This window comes from Dermacentor silvarum, chromosome 11 (genome assembly GCF_013339745.2).
Source record: "Dermacentor silvarum isolate Dsil-2018 chromosome 11, BIME_Dsil_1.4, whole genome shotgun sequence".
Taxonomy (NCBI): Eukaryota; Metazoa; Arthropoda; class Arachnida; order Ixodida; family Ixodidae; genus Dermacentor; species Dermacentor silvarum.
In genome coordinates this window covers 117,466,479-117,481,873 of record NC_051164.1, presented here as the reverse complement: position 1 = coordinate 117,481,873, position 15,395 = coordinate 117,466,479, and the positions used below count along the sequence as shown (strand labels likewise).

Below are 15,395 nucleotides of genomic sequence, written 5' to 3'. Positions count from 1 at the left end.
AAAATTACAAGGACACCAATAACAAATTTTGACCGACCTTGCCCACGCGGCGTTTCCCAACAAACACACTCAGATGTTGGGTAGTTCAACTTGCCGCATCATCTGTGGCTTTCATTTCTCCTTTTCTTTCCTTTTTAGCTACCTGCTTTTACTTCTTTTTTGAGCCCTTCTTTAATTTTTAGTGCAGAATATTTGTTGCCGCTGTGCAGGCTGTTAAAATACACATTTTCGTATTGATTTCTGAATTCTTCCTCTATTATTCTACCCACATGGTGCTGTCGTGACCGCAGCATGGCCCAGGTACATATCACGATTTCTGCGACCGTAGTATTGTTCTTCACGAGCTCGTCTGTCTTTCTATGCGCAATGTTTACTATCTGTGACTGCGCAACATGTCTGTCTTGTTGGACGCATTATATACAGTGACGTTTGCTTAGATACGTAGATTTATTGGAGACTTATACGTATATTTAAATATCGTGTTGCGAGGTTTTGTGTATACAAGCAGTGAACTTTGTTTCCAGCGACACGTTTTTGCCCTTTATCAAGCTGTATCTTCGCATTTGCATATTCCATTGTATCTTCGCATTTCTAATGTATATTTTGCAGAACTCACGCTTTTTACATGTACTCTCTGTTGCGACTATAATTTCGGTTCTATTACAATACACGACCGGTAACTGTTGCTCCTGCGCAATACATTGGAACGAAGGACAACGTCATTGAGGTTTTTCTCTGGCCATTGCATATGTACAAAAATGTAAACAAGGTTCTTGAATGACAATGATTCATCAAAATATTTGTCCTCAACTTGTTCATTTAATGGCCTTAACGTTCTTTTTTTTTCCTATCAGCTGCATGCACTGTTTTGCTGGCTTCGAACTGATATAGTTCTAAAGCTCGCGTGATATTTTTTTACTTATTAAATAGACAAAAAACATGGAAGCATTGATATCAGTTATTTCCGCCACAATTTTTGGGACATGTACAAATACATTCTTTTATGAAAAAATACATATTTTACTTGTCTTTACAATGCATAGCGTTCAAGAATTCGCTTGCAGCATCTAATACACAATGGCATTGACAATGGCAAAGCAGTTATTATTCATGTATTTGATCCCTCGAGTAGGAGGCCGCGCTGTAACGCGAGAAGTGCAGCCATGTCAAACCTGTAGGAAAGTGCAGGAAAACCACGCTTCGCTTTACGCGACACAGCGTACCCTTGGCGTTACACGCACCTACTACATCATTTTCAAAGTAATGATTGATTGTACATACCAGTTCAGACGTTGTGAAATGTCCTTTGAGGCCGCGTTGATCTGAACGAACACCATTTGTGACGTGTACAGCAGCGCCTCCACGCAAGTGCACGCTTCCTCTCGCAACTTGTTCTTCCTTCTCCGCGCGCCACAATAGCTGTGCGGGAAACACGCCGCGAAACGGCACAGACGGTGAAAGCGGCAAAGAATAGGCGAGGTGCATTACCGACATCGGCCCATCCCCGCTTGTGATGGCGTATCATATTGTACTGCTGCTGTCAGAATCGGCGCACCGCCTTTGTTTACACATGCAGTCGCCGAAAAAGCCACGCCGAACGACGGGGAGGTAAGTAAAGAAATATCTTGACTTTAATATACTCTGAGTAAACCAAGACGACTGCAAACGCTATGCTGTTGGCCTCATTCATATGTTAAGATGTACAACTTTTTTTTTAAATTTTGTTCACGTTCCGCGAAACACCTTGTAGAGCATACGCAAACATGAAAATTATAAACAGTAAAGTAAACTTCCTGATGCACACAAACTGACACATATTTTGGGTTGTACATTTTTTCGGGTTGTTCTATACAACCGGACGATCATGAACCAACAAGTCCAAGTTTCCACTATCTCGATACGTATTGTTGATGTTGCGTGATCGGCCGACGTCACACACAAAAAAAGAAAAAAAATCCAATGCATGACAGTTCAAGAGATTTAAATAGGCGTTTAAGCGACGTGCGAGTCACTGCTGCTCCATTGACTGCCGTCTGTTGCACAACCTTGGCTTCCCCTTGCCAAGCGCAGGTGAGACAACGGCTTTCAGGCGACGCCACCTTCGCCAGTGGATGCCCCGTGCACCTTCTCCGAGAGATGAGATGCGCGTGTTACGCTAAATTGTTCGTGAGCAAAGGCTTGCCCCTGGTGACCAGGTACATGGCAAAGTAAAGTGCGCTCATAACGAGGGCAGCCACAAAGCACACGTACGCGAACACCATGGGGTGGCGCTCAATGAACAGACCCACCAAGAGGGGCGGCGCCATGGTCCCCAGGGAGGCTGCCACCGTCACCATCGACATCAGCCTGTTGGTCATGACCACGAACTGAACGGCGTAGGATACTGCGGCGGCGAAAACGGCTGCCAGCGAAACGCCCGCAAAACCTGACAGCGTCCAAAGCCAGGTGGTCGACGAGGCCCCGAACACTGTGAGCAGCGCGAACGTGACGGTGAGGAGCACTTGACAAGTAACCAGGATGCAAGAGGGCCCAGCAAACACGGACCACAACACGGAGCCGATCCTGGCCACCGTGAACGTGAGGAAGTAGAGCGACGTCAGGTAGGCCGCTTCGGACTTGGTCATCTGAAGATCACTCTCGACAGCGAACGTTGTCAGCATCTGGCCGTACGAACATTCCAGTCCCAGATACACCATAATGTAGGCTCCCAGAAAGGCAACTAGGGTGTAGGCAAAGCGGCCACTACCGGGCTGGCTCGACTGATCGGGCGGCTTGCAGTCTGATCGATCCAGCAGGTACACGGTGAACATCGAAGCCGCCACGAGCGCCATGAATCCCGAGGCGATGCCGAAGGCGCACGATAGTTGCGATTCTGCGGAGACGGTCGTCGCCCCTTCGCTGGGCAGCATGCCGCTAACGTGAGCCCAGGGGCCAGTGTTGTTCGCAGACGCGTCTGCAGCCGAGGAGACGTTGACGGACAGGAAAGGCTCGGCCACGAACGGCGCCACGAATGCCCCGACTCCGAAGGCGAGGTGGTACACTTGCAGCACCGGGCCGCACCCGTTAGGCCACAGGTTGATGAGCCACACGTTGGCGCCTGCACGAGGGCCGAGAAGGCGGTTCAGGCCAGTTGCGAAAGTTTGCCTGCTTTCGCCGGCGTTTAAATCGCCTCCATTCAGATCAGAAACGAAAAGAAAGCGTCTATGTTTGGCCATGCCCTCCGAGATCGCATGGCGCCCACCATATTCGAGGTTTGACAACGCTCCTTAATTTGTTCAACGCAGATGGCGCGTTGAATTATAGTTTTCATGATTTCAGATTAACCAGGGCTGTGGAAACGGATTTTTAGGAATGTCGTAACTGGTACGATTTAACAGCCCTCGCACCGCTCAGACGTTCAAAACAACGTAGACGAAGCTACAGCTCGGGTCTAAATACATGGGAACGGAGAAATTGCTTTTCTAGGCAACCGCGGCACCGAAATTGATGAGGTTGGTTACATTTTCAAGGTGCTGCCTTTCAATTAGTCTGCGCTTCCTTCATCTATCCACCTTTGGAATAGCCTTCCCGGTGAAACTGTTTCGCTACCCGATTCAGTGGCCTTTCGGAAAATGCTGCAGCTGCATATGTTTCCTAAATAATGATTGCAGCTGATTTCTACTTTCACTTGCCTTGGCCTTTTTTAATTATCTAATGCAATAATGACTATGTATTTCTTTAGTTCTTTATGTATTCATGATCTGTCTTCGCTATGATTACCACTTGGATATTATTGTGATAGCAATTATATGGACACTCCAAGCTCATTTCTACCATCGCGGTCGACGTGAGGTTCCGTATAAAGTCCAAGGGTGATAAAATCGTCGCCGCGCGCTGTATGCTGTATGTGCGAGTGAAAGCACGCGAGGGACGCGTGCTTTCACGGAGAGCGAACGCACGGCGGAGAGCAAGCGCGATGTCTTCCGTCGTGCGAAAGGCCGGAGGGGGGAGCGACGTTGTGCCGCGGCACCAACTGCGTATATTGCGACCCGGCGCAAGACGAACTGGTGACTCAATCTCGTACGCGAGAGGAGGAAAGCGGGAAAGCAGCGCAGGATGGAGGGGGTGCGGCTTCTACTATGCCAGCAACTGCGCACTTGTATTTTGCGCGGCTGCGGGTGGTCGCGTGCACCGTATCTTGAAAGCGATCTGCGCACGGCTCCTACGCGCTGTGCTTTCGCCGCTCATAGACCGCACGAACCTACGCTCACTGCTGCTGCCGCGTTGATCACGCCAGCGTTTTGACAGCGGTTGTCTGCGGTCATAGAGTGGGATCTATTCATGTTTGCCTGTGCGCGCGGACACCATGCTTGTTAATTCACTTAGTAAGCAAATGTGTCTAAATTTATACAGCCGATAAAACTATTATCCTTACTCCGTAAAGCTCTCTACTAATTTGCTATCGCAAATAATGCTTCACCTTCTTTGGTGAAGCATTATTGAACTCCGACTTTTTTTGTTTTGTTATGTTTATAAGTTGAAATCGAGAGTTTGACTAAATCTCGTCTGGTTGGGAAGTAACGGCATAATAGGAAGAAAAACAGAACGCCGACCAAAATGGTGTTGTCAAAGATTCTTAAACGTTTCGGCTTCCACACGGAAGCCTTGTTCACTGAGCTGAGAAGCAAAAACCTTCAGCTTAAATTCGCGTCAATAATCGCTTCAGGCATCTTGCGTATGTTGGCGAAAGATTGCCGTCGTTTCGATTAAGCGTGTGTGCTGTGGTTTGGACAGTCAGATATTCCAGATACTGTCGTTACGTCCAGTTCTTTTCTTTGTCGATGACTGAAGCTTGGCTCCAGCTGAAATCGTGTTGCTTGCTTTCTGCGTGTTCAGCGACTGCACTGGAAGATACTTTTTTTCTTTTTCACATCGCTCATGTGCTCCTGCAGGCGCCGCTCAGAATTGCCACTTTCACCAATGTAGACATAATCGCAGTCCGCGAACGGTATCTTATATACAACGCCAGGGAACCTTTCTTAGTTTGTTCTTGATGTTGACAAGCTCGTGACGTAATCTGCGGCTGGGAATTACATTCGCGACTTTATATTTACGCAGGACACGTGGCAAAGCTTCGCTGATGCCGGGAACAAACGGAATGGCGGTGCGACGTGGTTCCGTAGGACGCGGGGCTATTTTTGTTGAAGAAGATTTTCGGGTAGCTGCACGCGCCGAGCTCGCGTCGAATACAGGTACGTCACACCGGAGTGCAAGTCTCCTGGCTTACTACAAATGCTTTGGGCTCTTTGTATTAATGAAAATGCCACGGACAGCTTGTGGCACGCAGGGTTTACAGAAGTGAAATGAAGATACCGCCCTATGTGCGTGTCGTTCCGGTGAACTTTGAAAGATAACCGCTACCTGTGCCGTTCTACCAATACGTCTAGAAAAGGGAGCCGTCCAGAATCCTCCTCTTCGACGCTGAAATTTATGGCATCCTCGATGCTATTTAGGCATAGAGGATGCCAAATCCACGATGGCCGCATCGGAGTGCCTGACTTGCGGATTTTCGGGAGACCATATAGCGCCGGAGCGGAGCAGTTGTGGCAAAGGAGCGAATAATAAAATGACGTGTTTTGGCGGCACGAAGCGGGAAATGTCGGCTATAAGCGTTTGCAAATCCCGTTCCACCTTTAGTGTGGGGTTACGATTGAGGACGGTGTAGGTGCTTTTATCCTGAACCAGGTTCAACATTTTACTGATGCAGTCATAATAACAGCGGCACTACCCTTGTCGGCTGGCACTATGTCGCGATCCCTGCGGAGACTTTTGATGGCATTTTGCTGCTCAGGCAACAAGGCGGCTTATGCGGGAGATTGGCGAGAAGGCTGATCGCAGGAGTACGGGTATTTTCACGCTCGGAGTGATCGACAAGACCAATGGCGTGCTCCACGGCACAAATAACTTTTTTTTTTAGGGGGGGTGTCAGGTGCAGGACCCGTGTTGAAGTTCAGTCCAAGTTCGAGAACACTTAGGTCGGGCTAGCTAGGTGCGTATGAAGACAAAGTGCACACCGCTGACTTGACCCGATTCGACGTGGTGCTCCTGTGGCGCGGCATGAGACGTACCACTTTGTTTCGGTGCGTATAGTTTCACAGCGGCAGCATTGAAGATGAGCCTTGACGTGTAGCTGGATGCTGTCGAAAACATCATCAAGGCGACGGCGAGCAAAGAACGGATGATTCTGAAAGTATTTGACGGTTGCTTTGCAGTCCTGGCTTGAAGTAATAGGGGCTCAGCTTTTGAGACAACTTTGTGTCCGAAAGCCATATCGACGAGTCTGAGCAGGCGTAGTGATACGCAAGATACCTGAAGCGATTATTGACGTGGAGTTAACCTGAAGATTTTTTTTTTTTTGCCTCTCAGCTCAGTGAACAAGGCTTCGGTGTGGAAGCCGAAACGTTTAAGAATTTTTGACAACGCCATTTTGGTCGGCGTTCTGTTTTTCCTCCTATTATGCCATGTTTATAAGTTGATGAATTATGCTCCTGCTTTAAAAACTCTGTTTTGCTAACATCCCCCCCCCCCCCTTCCTCTTTACTCAATGCACCCTCCGCACGACCTGTAAGGTACTGTAAATAAATAAAAAGTTAATGTCAAGTGACTGGTAGGAGGTAGGTGTGTTTATTTAGGCCATCTATTTTTTAATAAGAATTGTTGAAAATTGCGATATTTCAAGAACGAGACAATCAACCTTACAACTCTAACTCGGCAATAAAAAACGATGTCACAATTCTGTAAACTGTACCTATAATAATATATCGAAAGCGATTTTCAAAACCCTTGTAAGCAATGTAACAGTTTTAAGCTGTTAATTCATATATAAAAATCCGACTGCTTTAGATGCTCCAACAGATGGAGTTTACAGAACGGCAATATCTCTTCTTGGTGTAGCCGCTTATATACCTCCGTAAGCAAGCAAAATATGCAATGGCTTATACCACCGTAAGGCAGAGGCTACAAACCCTCTGCAAAGTGAAGAAAACAGTGCATACATAATTCGGAATCACGTATACAACATACAGAACAGCATACGCTTCAATAAAGAATAATGCAAAAGCACAATTTTGATTTAGTGCCTCGAATTATTTACGAAAATTTCCAAAAATAGGTCAGTAAAAAAAAAAGAAGAAGAAAAAAACTCGCCATCCTAGCTCTGCGAAGAATGCAACAAACTCATTCCTCTCTCAACTGCATTCAAATCGGTCCAGCGGTTGTCTCATTTCTGCGTTTCACAAGTATTCGAATAGGCGGCTTCGGTGTTGACTCCGAGCATCGCCGAGGAGGCGCTGCTCCGAGTTTCCTCTTAGGTCACAACCTGGAACTCCTCTTAATGTCGATGTTGAAGACAAGGTCGACATTAAGAGGAGTTAGCTCCACTTTTCCGTATCGGGTAACTTGGTTTCCAGCCTGCATTTTTTCGTGGGCCGATCCCGAAGATAGTGCAGTCTAAAAATGCCCCAGTTTAAAAATATCAACTGATCCCGAAGATAGTGCAGTCCGTTTCAATCCATTCATCTAGGCATTTTGCACAAGTGAGTTCGTAGCAAGCACTGCGCCGCAGTTGTCTGAAAGTGTTGATTTGGTGAACCGTTACAAAGTTGCATAAGTGAAAGTAGCCCACTCTACGTCACACAAGCAGGCGGGTTAGCGTCGACAAAATGTTTGCGTGGCTACGTCGACAGATGGCGTCGTCAAGGGGACACAGCGCTATCTTTTCCACGGCGTAGTTGCCACGAGGCGCAGAACTCAACAGCCGGCGAAATATTGAACTTGACGGATGTGCGCCACGAATCAGCGAAGCCGGGCTTTCGCACCCTTCGATATCCGTTCAGTCTCAAGCTACTTGTAAGCGAAACCTACGTGGAGTCAACTTTCGCACCGACGTGTATATAATAGCCGCCCTAAAAAATGGCCATTCGCTCTGTAATTGCCGCGCGAACCTTCTAAAACAACTATGCACTGCAATGCCCCATATCTGTTGCGTGTTTCGTGGGAAAAGAAGCCCAAGCTCTGTGCTCAAAGTAAAGCGCGACTTCTCGCCTCGAGTGTGCGAACCTCAGACGCGATCGGCAAATGCCACTCCTCGTGCATTTGTCGCAGCGGATACCAACATGTCCGCAGGATGGAGCGCCGAAGCATCTGTCCTCCCGTAGCGTGCTCACCCCTGGATGAGTATAGCTCGCTTTGAGCTCGCGGGGTCTTGCGCTGTTCACGTCGGCACAGCAAGACCTCCATTCCCATTGGCTGCGCGACGCCACGTCACGAGCGCGCCTCGACGAGCGGGCGTTGCGTGAGGGGAGAGAGTTACTCATTTTTGGACTACTCGAAACTGGTGTCATCCTAAGAACTCGTTCCAACTGGATGCGGACCCAGCGACTACATAAGTTGCAGTGTAAGTATATAGATAGCTAAAAACCTTAATTAGTGCAACTTTGGTAATTTGTTGATTGCGCATTTTGATTTCTTGAGCAACTATAACGTCCGCCTCCTCGAGTTACTCTAGTTCAAGGATTAGAATTGTGCTATGTGCCACAGGCGATTTTTAAAATCCTTTATAATCTTCAAAAAGAGCGATATATAGAGGCGTGCGGAGAAAGAAAAGTGTACGGTGGAAATACCACTTGAAAGGCCAAGAGTTGACACGAGAAAACCTTCAGAACTGATTTAGGCACCTGATCTCACTTGGTAAACGCAATAGACGGGGAACTAACGCACAGGCTATCAATCTTGCTTATGTCATGTGATTCTATAATTTCGCGCGCGAGCTGTGCCTTGCCAAGACTTGAGAACATTCAAAGAAGGGCACGTAGCCACAATCACGACCGTGGATTCCCGGGTTGCCTCGGTCCACGTGGTGCACCATTACACGCTTAGCTGCCGGTTTTATCAACATATTTTTTTCTTGCGATAATCGAATACGCCATGGCTCCGGCACAGACCATGAATTACCCACTCGCCCTTTGCAACGGGACGCTGCGTGGCGAAGCAGCGAAAGCTTAGCAGGCCTCGATTATCTCTGACGTCAGTGTGCTGCTGTGAAGACGCATAGTGAACCGACGTCGTACCCGCTTCTGAAAAAAAAAAAAAAACTGCGCTTGGCTGTCAGACCGCTCTTTCTGTCTCGGTATAAACAAAGGGGATATTTCCGTAAACATAGACCTCTCCTCACAAAAGTTTTCCGATATTTATCTAGTCTGAAACAAAAAATTCAGGCTGAAATGTGTGCCAGCACAATTCGTGATAGTTAATGTATTCCACATGCAAAGCATTATTTTTAACCGAGAAAATGAACGTTCCTCACGCTTTTGTTTACCTTAAGAAAATAAAATAGACAAGAAAATTTAACTGGTTGTTAAATGAAGCAGTGCCTAAGTCTCTAGAAAAAAAAAGTATTTGTAGTCGTGATGTAAACCGTCACTTTTTTAAATTTGACGTGGTGAAAAATACGGAAAGAATATAATCAGGAAAAATGACAGACGTGTCAGTGAGCAGACAAACACTGAATGTGAAGTTAAATGACGCTTTTAGAAAATAGCACTCTGTACTATACGCAACATCGAGTGCACTGTTTAATCGCATGTAGATTTGATGCGGTCATTACGTCGCGCCCACTGCTGAGAAATTGGCACGCATCACTTGCGTTATTCACAGCAGCGCACAACAATTTCGTTTTGCTGTACCCCAGGGAAGACGGCGGATGGCGCTTGACGTTTCAAACATCTCGGGAAAAAGGAAATCAGGAAAGAGACAATTTATGATAACTCAAAAGGGAAGCTCCTTACTTTTCGAAGCGAGATCAGGAGAACGCGTAGTTATAAAGCGAGGCACACCAAGGACGAAGACGCTTGCTGCGGTAGGGAAACGATGGAACATGTTTTATCGGAATGTGAGGATATCTACCCAGCTATTGGTTCAGGCCCCGCTGGCCTCCGTGAAGCCCCTGGGTTTAGGAATAGCAGGGGGCAAATAGACATGGCCGCAATAGAGATTATAGTAAAAGGCAATTGAAGGTTTGGTGGCAGAGGGAGACCAGAACTTACCCGGTACATATTAACCTGAGGCCAAATGTAAATTATGTGATGATAGAGGAGCGACCCTAGAGCATGTACTCTGGGATTGCGAAATAGTTCAGAGGAGAATTGCAATCCCCCCGGATGAACTCAGGGCGCGGTGGAGAGCCGCACTCACTAGCTCAGATCTCCAGGACCAGCTTTGGGCCATCCAGCAAGCCCAGGAAGCTACCGAGAGACAGGGTTGCATACGTGAAATTACCCCACTCTACGTCACACAAGTAAGCCCAAAAACAAATAGGTTAGCGTCAACAAAACGTTTGCGTAGCAGACAGGAGCAGAAAATGGACAATATCATCATCGTGACCGAAACCGAAGCCACAGAACAGCCTGGAATTTGTTCTACTAACAAAGAAACTTGGACTATATGCATAGTCCTGTTTCTTCACCTTGGATGACAATTTTCTTAATTTACGTTGTATGAAAGTAACCGGCTATAGGTAATTAAAAAAACGCATGGACGTGATTCTCCCTCTTCATTCATTCAAATAATTTTATTGAGTGCCCTGCGATTTGGTTGGTTGGGCCTGGACCCCGCCTAGGCTTCGGCCAAGGGTTGTTGGCCCTTGGCGGCTTCCTCGGCTCTCTGGACGACCCAGAGTTGGTGCTGAAAGTCCGAGCCGAGCAACGCAGACTCCCAATGCGCGCGAAGAGTGTCGCTGTTTGAGGATGCATCACTGTTATCGTGTGTTATACCCGCACATTCCCATAGGATATGCTCTAGGGTGGCTCTAGAGTCGCAGTGTCTGCACTTGTCAGTCGTGTATAAATCTGGGTGTATTATGTGCATGATAGCTGGACCCGCGGATAGGATCTGGTTTGTAACTGCCGCAATTCGACAGACTGTTTTTTGTTTAATTTTGGGTGAGGCGGCGGGAATGTGTGCCTCCAGCTGCAATCTATGGTGTTGTGTAATTTCATGAAATCTGGTCATTCGATCTTCCCACTCCCACTCGTCGGTAGTGGGTGAGGCGGGGCTAACCGAGGCTCTCCGTAAGATCCGAGCTGTTACATCAAAGGCTGGACTGTGTGCAAACGAAGGAGCTTTAAGCCATATATATGTAAATGTGTATTTCATATGATACGGTGGCTAGAGTCAATGACAAATTTCTAGAGTCATGTTAAGTACACGCAACCTCGTGGTGTGGCCATCATCCGCGGGAGATCCCACGCTCTGTGGAAATCGGTCTCGAAAGCAAAATGGTGCGCATTACGACACGAGACGCGCTGCAGATTTCAGTGACGTCCCTCAGTCCCTGTGGTGGAGTCGCCGGACGTGTTCGTCCTCGTATACAGAGGAGCCACACTGCGAATAATTTCGGCGACGAACGCGTCCGGTGTCGGTGCAGTTCTTCGTAGCACGGCGCTGTGAGACGTTGCCCCGCTTGACAGGTTGTGACGTCGGCCGTCATATGACATCGCAGCTGCCGTCACACTCGCCTTGCACGTTGCTCTACTGGTCACAACCAATGCTGCACTGTAAGGAAGTGCTGTCATTTTGACAGCATGGGCAACGTTGCTGCACCCTGACCGCCATTCATTAACAGTGCCAGACAGGGTTGCGTGCCCACACTTCGTTTCGCGCTAAAGAAGGATTGATTTCGCTAAAGAACGATTGACGCACCCCTTGTCAAATACTGAACGAGTGGTTATCTCGTAAAAGAATATCCGACGTACGATGCGATGCTTCTACAACGCACATTTTTCAACAGTTCTGAATCTGATCGCCGATTCGCATGTTATTACAAAAGAAATATCTCCCAAATTTATCATTTTCTTTCGAACATCGTAACGCTTGTACCCCAGACCTTTCATTTAACTATAGGAACCGTGGTCCTCTTGTATTGCTTTGATGCAGGCCCAATTGCGGCACCGCTATGTGAAGATACATATTGCCCAAATTCATTCATTCTTCTGTCTGCAAAATCATGTTTGTAGCACATCATAAAGGCTCATTCACACTAGGCCGACACAACACCGATTTTGGTCTGCCGACTGCGGGCGACAGCAGTTCACAGGAGGGAAAACGCTGTCGCCGGCAGACCACAATCGGTGTCGTGTCGTCGTGGCGTGAATGAGCCTTAACGCAGGCGGATTGTCGCTTTGACCACAGACGATTGGCCGGAGACTAGAGACGTCATTCGATACTGGCGGGAACATAAGCACTGCGTATCACGCCGAGCCGCTACCATACCTAACATACCTGCGACTGTGCAGGTATGTTGATGCTGAACATTTGTGCGATTTAAGTTGTGTTTTGTCTCATGGTGAGGCCTCCGTTTCAAGGCCGTTTCAAAACCACGTCGTCGACACGAAATTATCTTCTTAGAATAAGAGGTGATAATGCGCACAAAACGGCGATTAAGGGTGGAAAAATGATTAAGCAAGTGAATTGAAGTGATAATGGCTACAGAGGTGAATGAGGTGAATTAAGAGTGAATTAAAGGGATTTAGTTGGGTGATAGGAGTCAAACGAAAGGTAATGATGAGATAGAGTGAGCTAAAATAATTAATAGTAAATGAGATTGAATTAAGAGTTAATGAAGGTGAATCAAGCGGTGATAGGTTGAATCAAGAGTGATGAAAATGGGAAATTTGGAGTAATATAGCAAACCAAGTGTGATAAAACCGAGGTGACAGAGTTAACGAAGGTGAATCGAGCGGTGATAAGTTGAATCAGGAGTGATGAAAATTGGAAATTTGGAGTAATAGAGCAAACCAAGTGTGATAAAACCAAGGGATAGAGTGGATGAAGGTGCACCAAGCAGTGATTGGGTGAATCAAGTGTGAATCAAGTGTGAATTAAGGGTGAATCAAGGGGTTATGGAGTGGGGGAGTGACTTGCAAAAATATATGAGATATTTGAGGGTCCACATGAGAGTGATTGAACCAAAAAAAGTGCTGAGTCATGGTTCGAGTTTGGTGAATCAAATTTTACAAAGCGTAAAAAGTGGTATTCGTGTCATTGAGTTAGCGGCGCTTGTGCTTTCGCCTTCAAGACGTCTTAGTTGTAGCATAAGGGACACCTCGTAATTTTTTTTTGAAAGTGTGGCGAGCATGTGTGTACAATAGGGTGACACGGACAGGAACGAACACCTGCGCGTTCAGTGCGCAACCGAAGAATGTGGTTGTTCACTATACGTGGGCGCTGTTTACTCGTGCACATGGATTGTGTGTGTGCGAAAAATTGGCTGTGGTTTAACTCAGTTATGCCTGGGTGTGCGTAGCGAGAGGTACAGTTAATCTTATTGTTTAGCTTGGTTCTCTCTACGGTTACATCTTTATCGTTTAGCTTCGTACATCTGAGTGTTTAGGTTTGGTTGGTATCTCTCGTTAAGTTATGGTTACATTAAAGACTAGACATTTTTAAGTTGTAACGCATTTATTTTGAAAGTATTCATCTTGTTTCTCAATTGCCACAAAGACGGCCCGATGGTCGGTGAGGCGGGAGGATAAGGGGTTGTCGTCCAGTGACTTGAACACGTTTCAGGTGCTATCCTCATCTGAATCCACTCGCCTGGCCGCTTCGTACTTAGAACGCTTCTCGAGGCGTGCGGATCGTTCTTCCTCCGTTTCCTCGGCTCGCTGCCTCTTCTTGGTTTCGTTCCGGCGACGAAGCCTGGCTTCTTTCAGTCGCTCCGACTCACTTTCCATATCTGCCGACGAATCCCACCGAGCCGCCCCTTCTATATATACGATGCAACACCGGCTCCTCCTCTGATGTTGCAACACGGTTTCACCGGCTCCTCCTCTGACTTCATACCAGATGGCGCGACGAGCGGCGCTGCCAGCTGCGGCGGTTGCTAGGCAACGGCTCAGCTCGCGGTGGGGCCACCGGCCACAGAGAAACGGCGAGAATACGGCCAATGTAGCCCTAGCTACAAAATCTGGAAGCCAGTCCAAGCGTGCAATAAAAGCTTGTGTGGCGGTAATCTCGTGCACGTGAGGATGCAAAACAATGCCGTGCGCTAGGCTTCTGGCACCGGCGACATGGAATGTGCCGCGCATGTTGGTCCATAGCGTGAAAGGAGCTTTGTGACTAGCCGGCGCCTAACGTTCCTTGCGTGTCGAAGGCTGAGTAACGAAGCTATCTCGTAAACCGTGCTGTTGTTGTTCGAGAGTGCAGTCAACTAGATTTCTGTGTGTAAATTTAGGTTCTATGTGGTTTACGTGCGATATAGGAGTAATCGGTGACTGTGTGAACTTTGCACTTACAATGCATAAAATCATAATTTGCGACGCTTACGTTTGGTTTTGTGGCGTTATATGTTCGACAAGATAGCGCTTATCTCGCTCTTTCTTTCTTTCTTTCTTTCTTTCTTTCTTTCTTTCTTTCTTTCTTTCTTTCTTTCTTTCTTTCTTTCTTTCTTTCTTTCTTTCTTTCTTTCCTGGGTAACTAATAAATCTGTACCTCACCGTTGCATTTTGTGCTTCCCTATTTTTTAAATAGATTTTGCTAAAGTGCACGTTACAAGAGGCACGACTGCACATAAGGGACCTTTTGTCACATGCACTCGGAACGTAGTGTATAAGATTCCACTTTCGTGTGGGAAGTACTACGTGGGCCAGACGGGCAGATGTTTAAACGTGCGTCTGGCGGAGCATAATAGACAGTTTTAGTTAGACGTACGTAGAGGCTTTGCGTACGTAGAGCTTCTACGTGTAAGCAGTGCGCATGCGCAGAACGTAGCGGCAGCGCGCTGGTCTCACGGACGTACGTGAGATTCGATTTTTTACGTGCGTTTCTTGCGCACGTAGACAGCTTCGCGCGGGGGGGGTTCGCGAGATCACGAACAAGCGATAGCGTGCTGAGCGCGCGCAGATGGCTTGCATGGAAACACGGCGACAGGATCACTGGTCATCTATTTCATTCGATGTCAACGATGACAGCAGATAACGCTTGCACAACACACTTCCGGGCATTGCGGAGACGATGACCGGCACGCATCAATGCACATCACTGGCTTCGCTGAAATACTCATCTTGAATTGAATTGTTCATATTGTTACGCGAACGAAGGATTAAGTACAGGAGACTATTTACAAGTATATTTACAAATGATAGCTGCAGCGCTGGCCAGATCAGCCGATAGCTCGAGAGCCCATAGCAGTTCGTCTTTTTCGTCGAGGCGCCCGCGCGCCTCGTTCAAACAACCAAATACCACACGCGTGTAGCATAATCCCCCGGCGGCAGAAGCGACGTCCCGGAGCGTCTAAATGTCATCACTGGGAGGGTGATACTGCTTCAGTCGTGTAACGTGCACGATATCACTGGACTGGGAAG

The 15,395-nt window shown here is 47.4% G+C and overlaps 1 protein-coding gene across 1 annotated transcript in view; it reads right to left on the bottom strand.

Annotated features, from left to right (window-relative positions):
• Positions 1-916: 916 nt before the first annotated feature.
• Positions 917-15,395, bottom strand: part of LOC125941618 (sodium-dependent glucose transporter 1-like) — a 41,121-nt gene continuing 26,642 nt past the window's right edge. Inside the window, exon 4 of the mRNA XM_049659332.1 lies at positions 917-3,097. Coding sequence (XP_049515289.1) covers positions 2,151-3,097 — 947 coding nt within the window. The 3' untranslated portion in view covers positions 917-2,150. The remainder of the gene's footprint in view (positions 3,098-15,395) is intronic.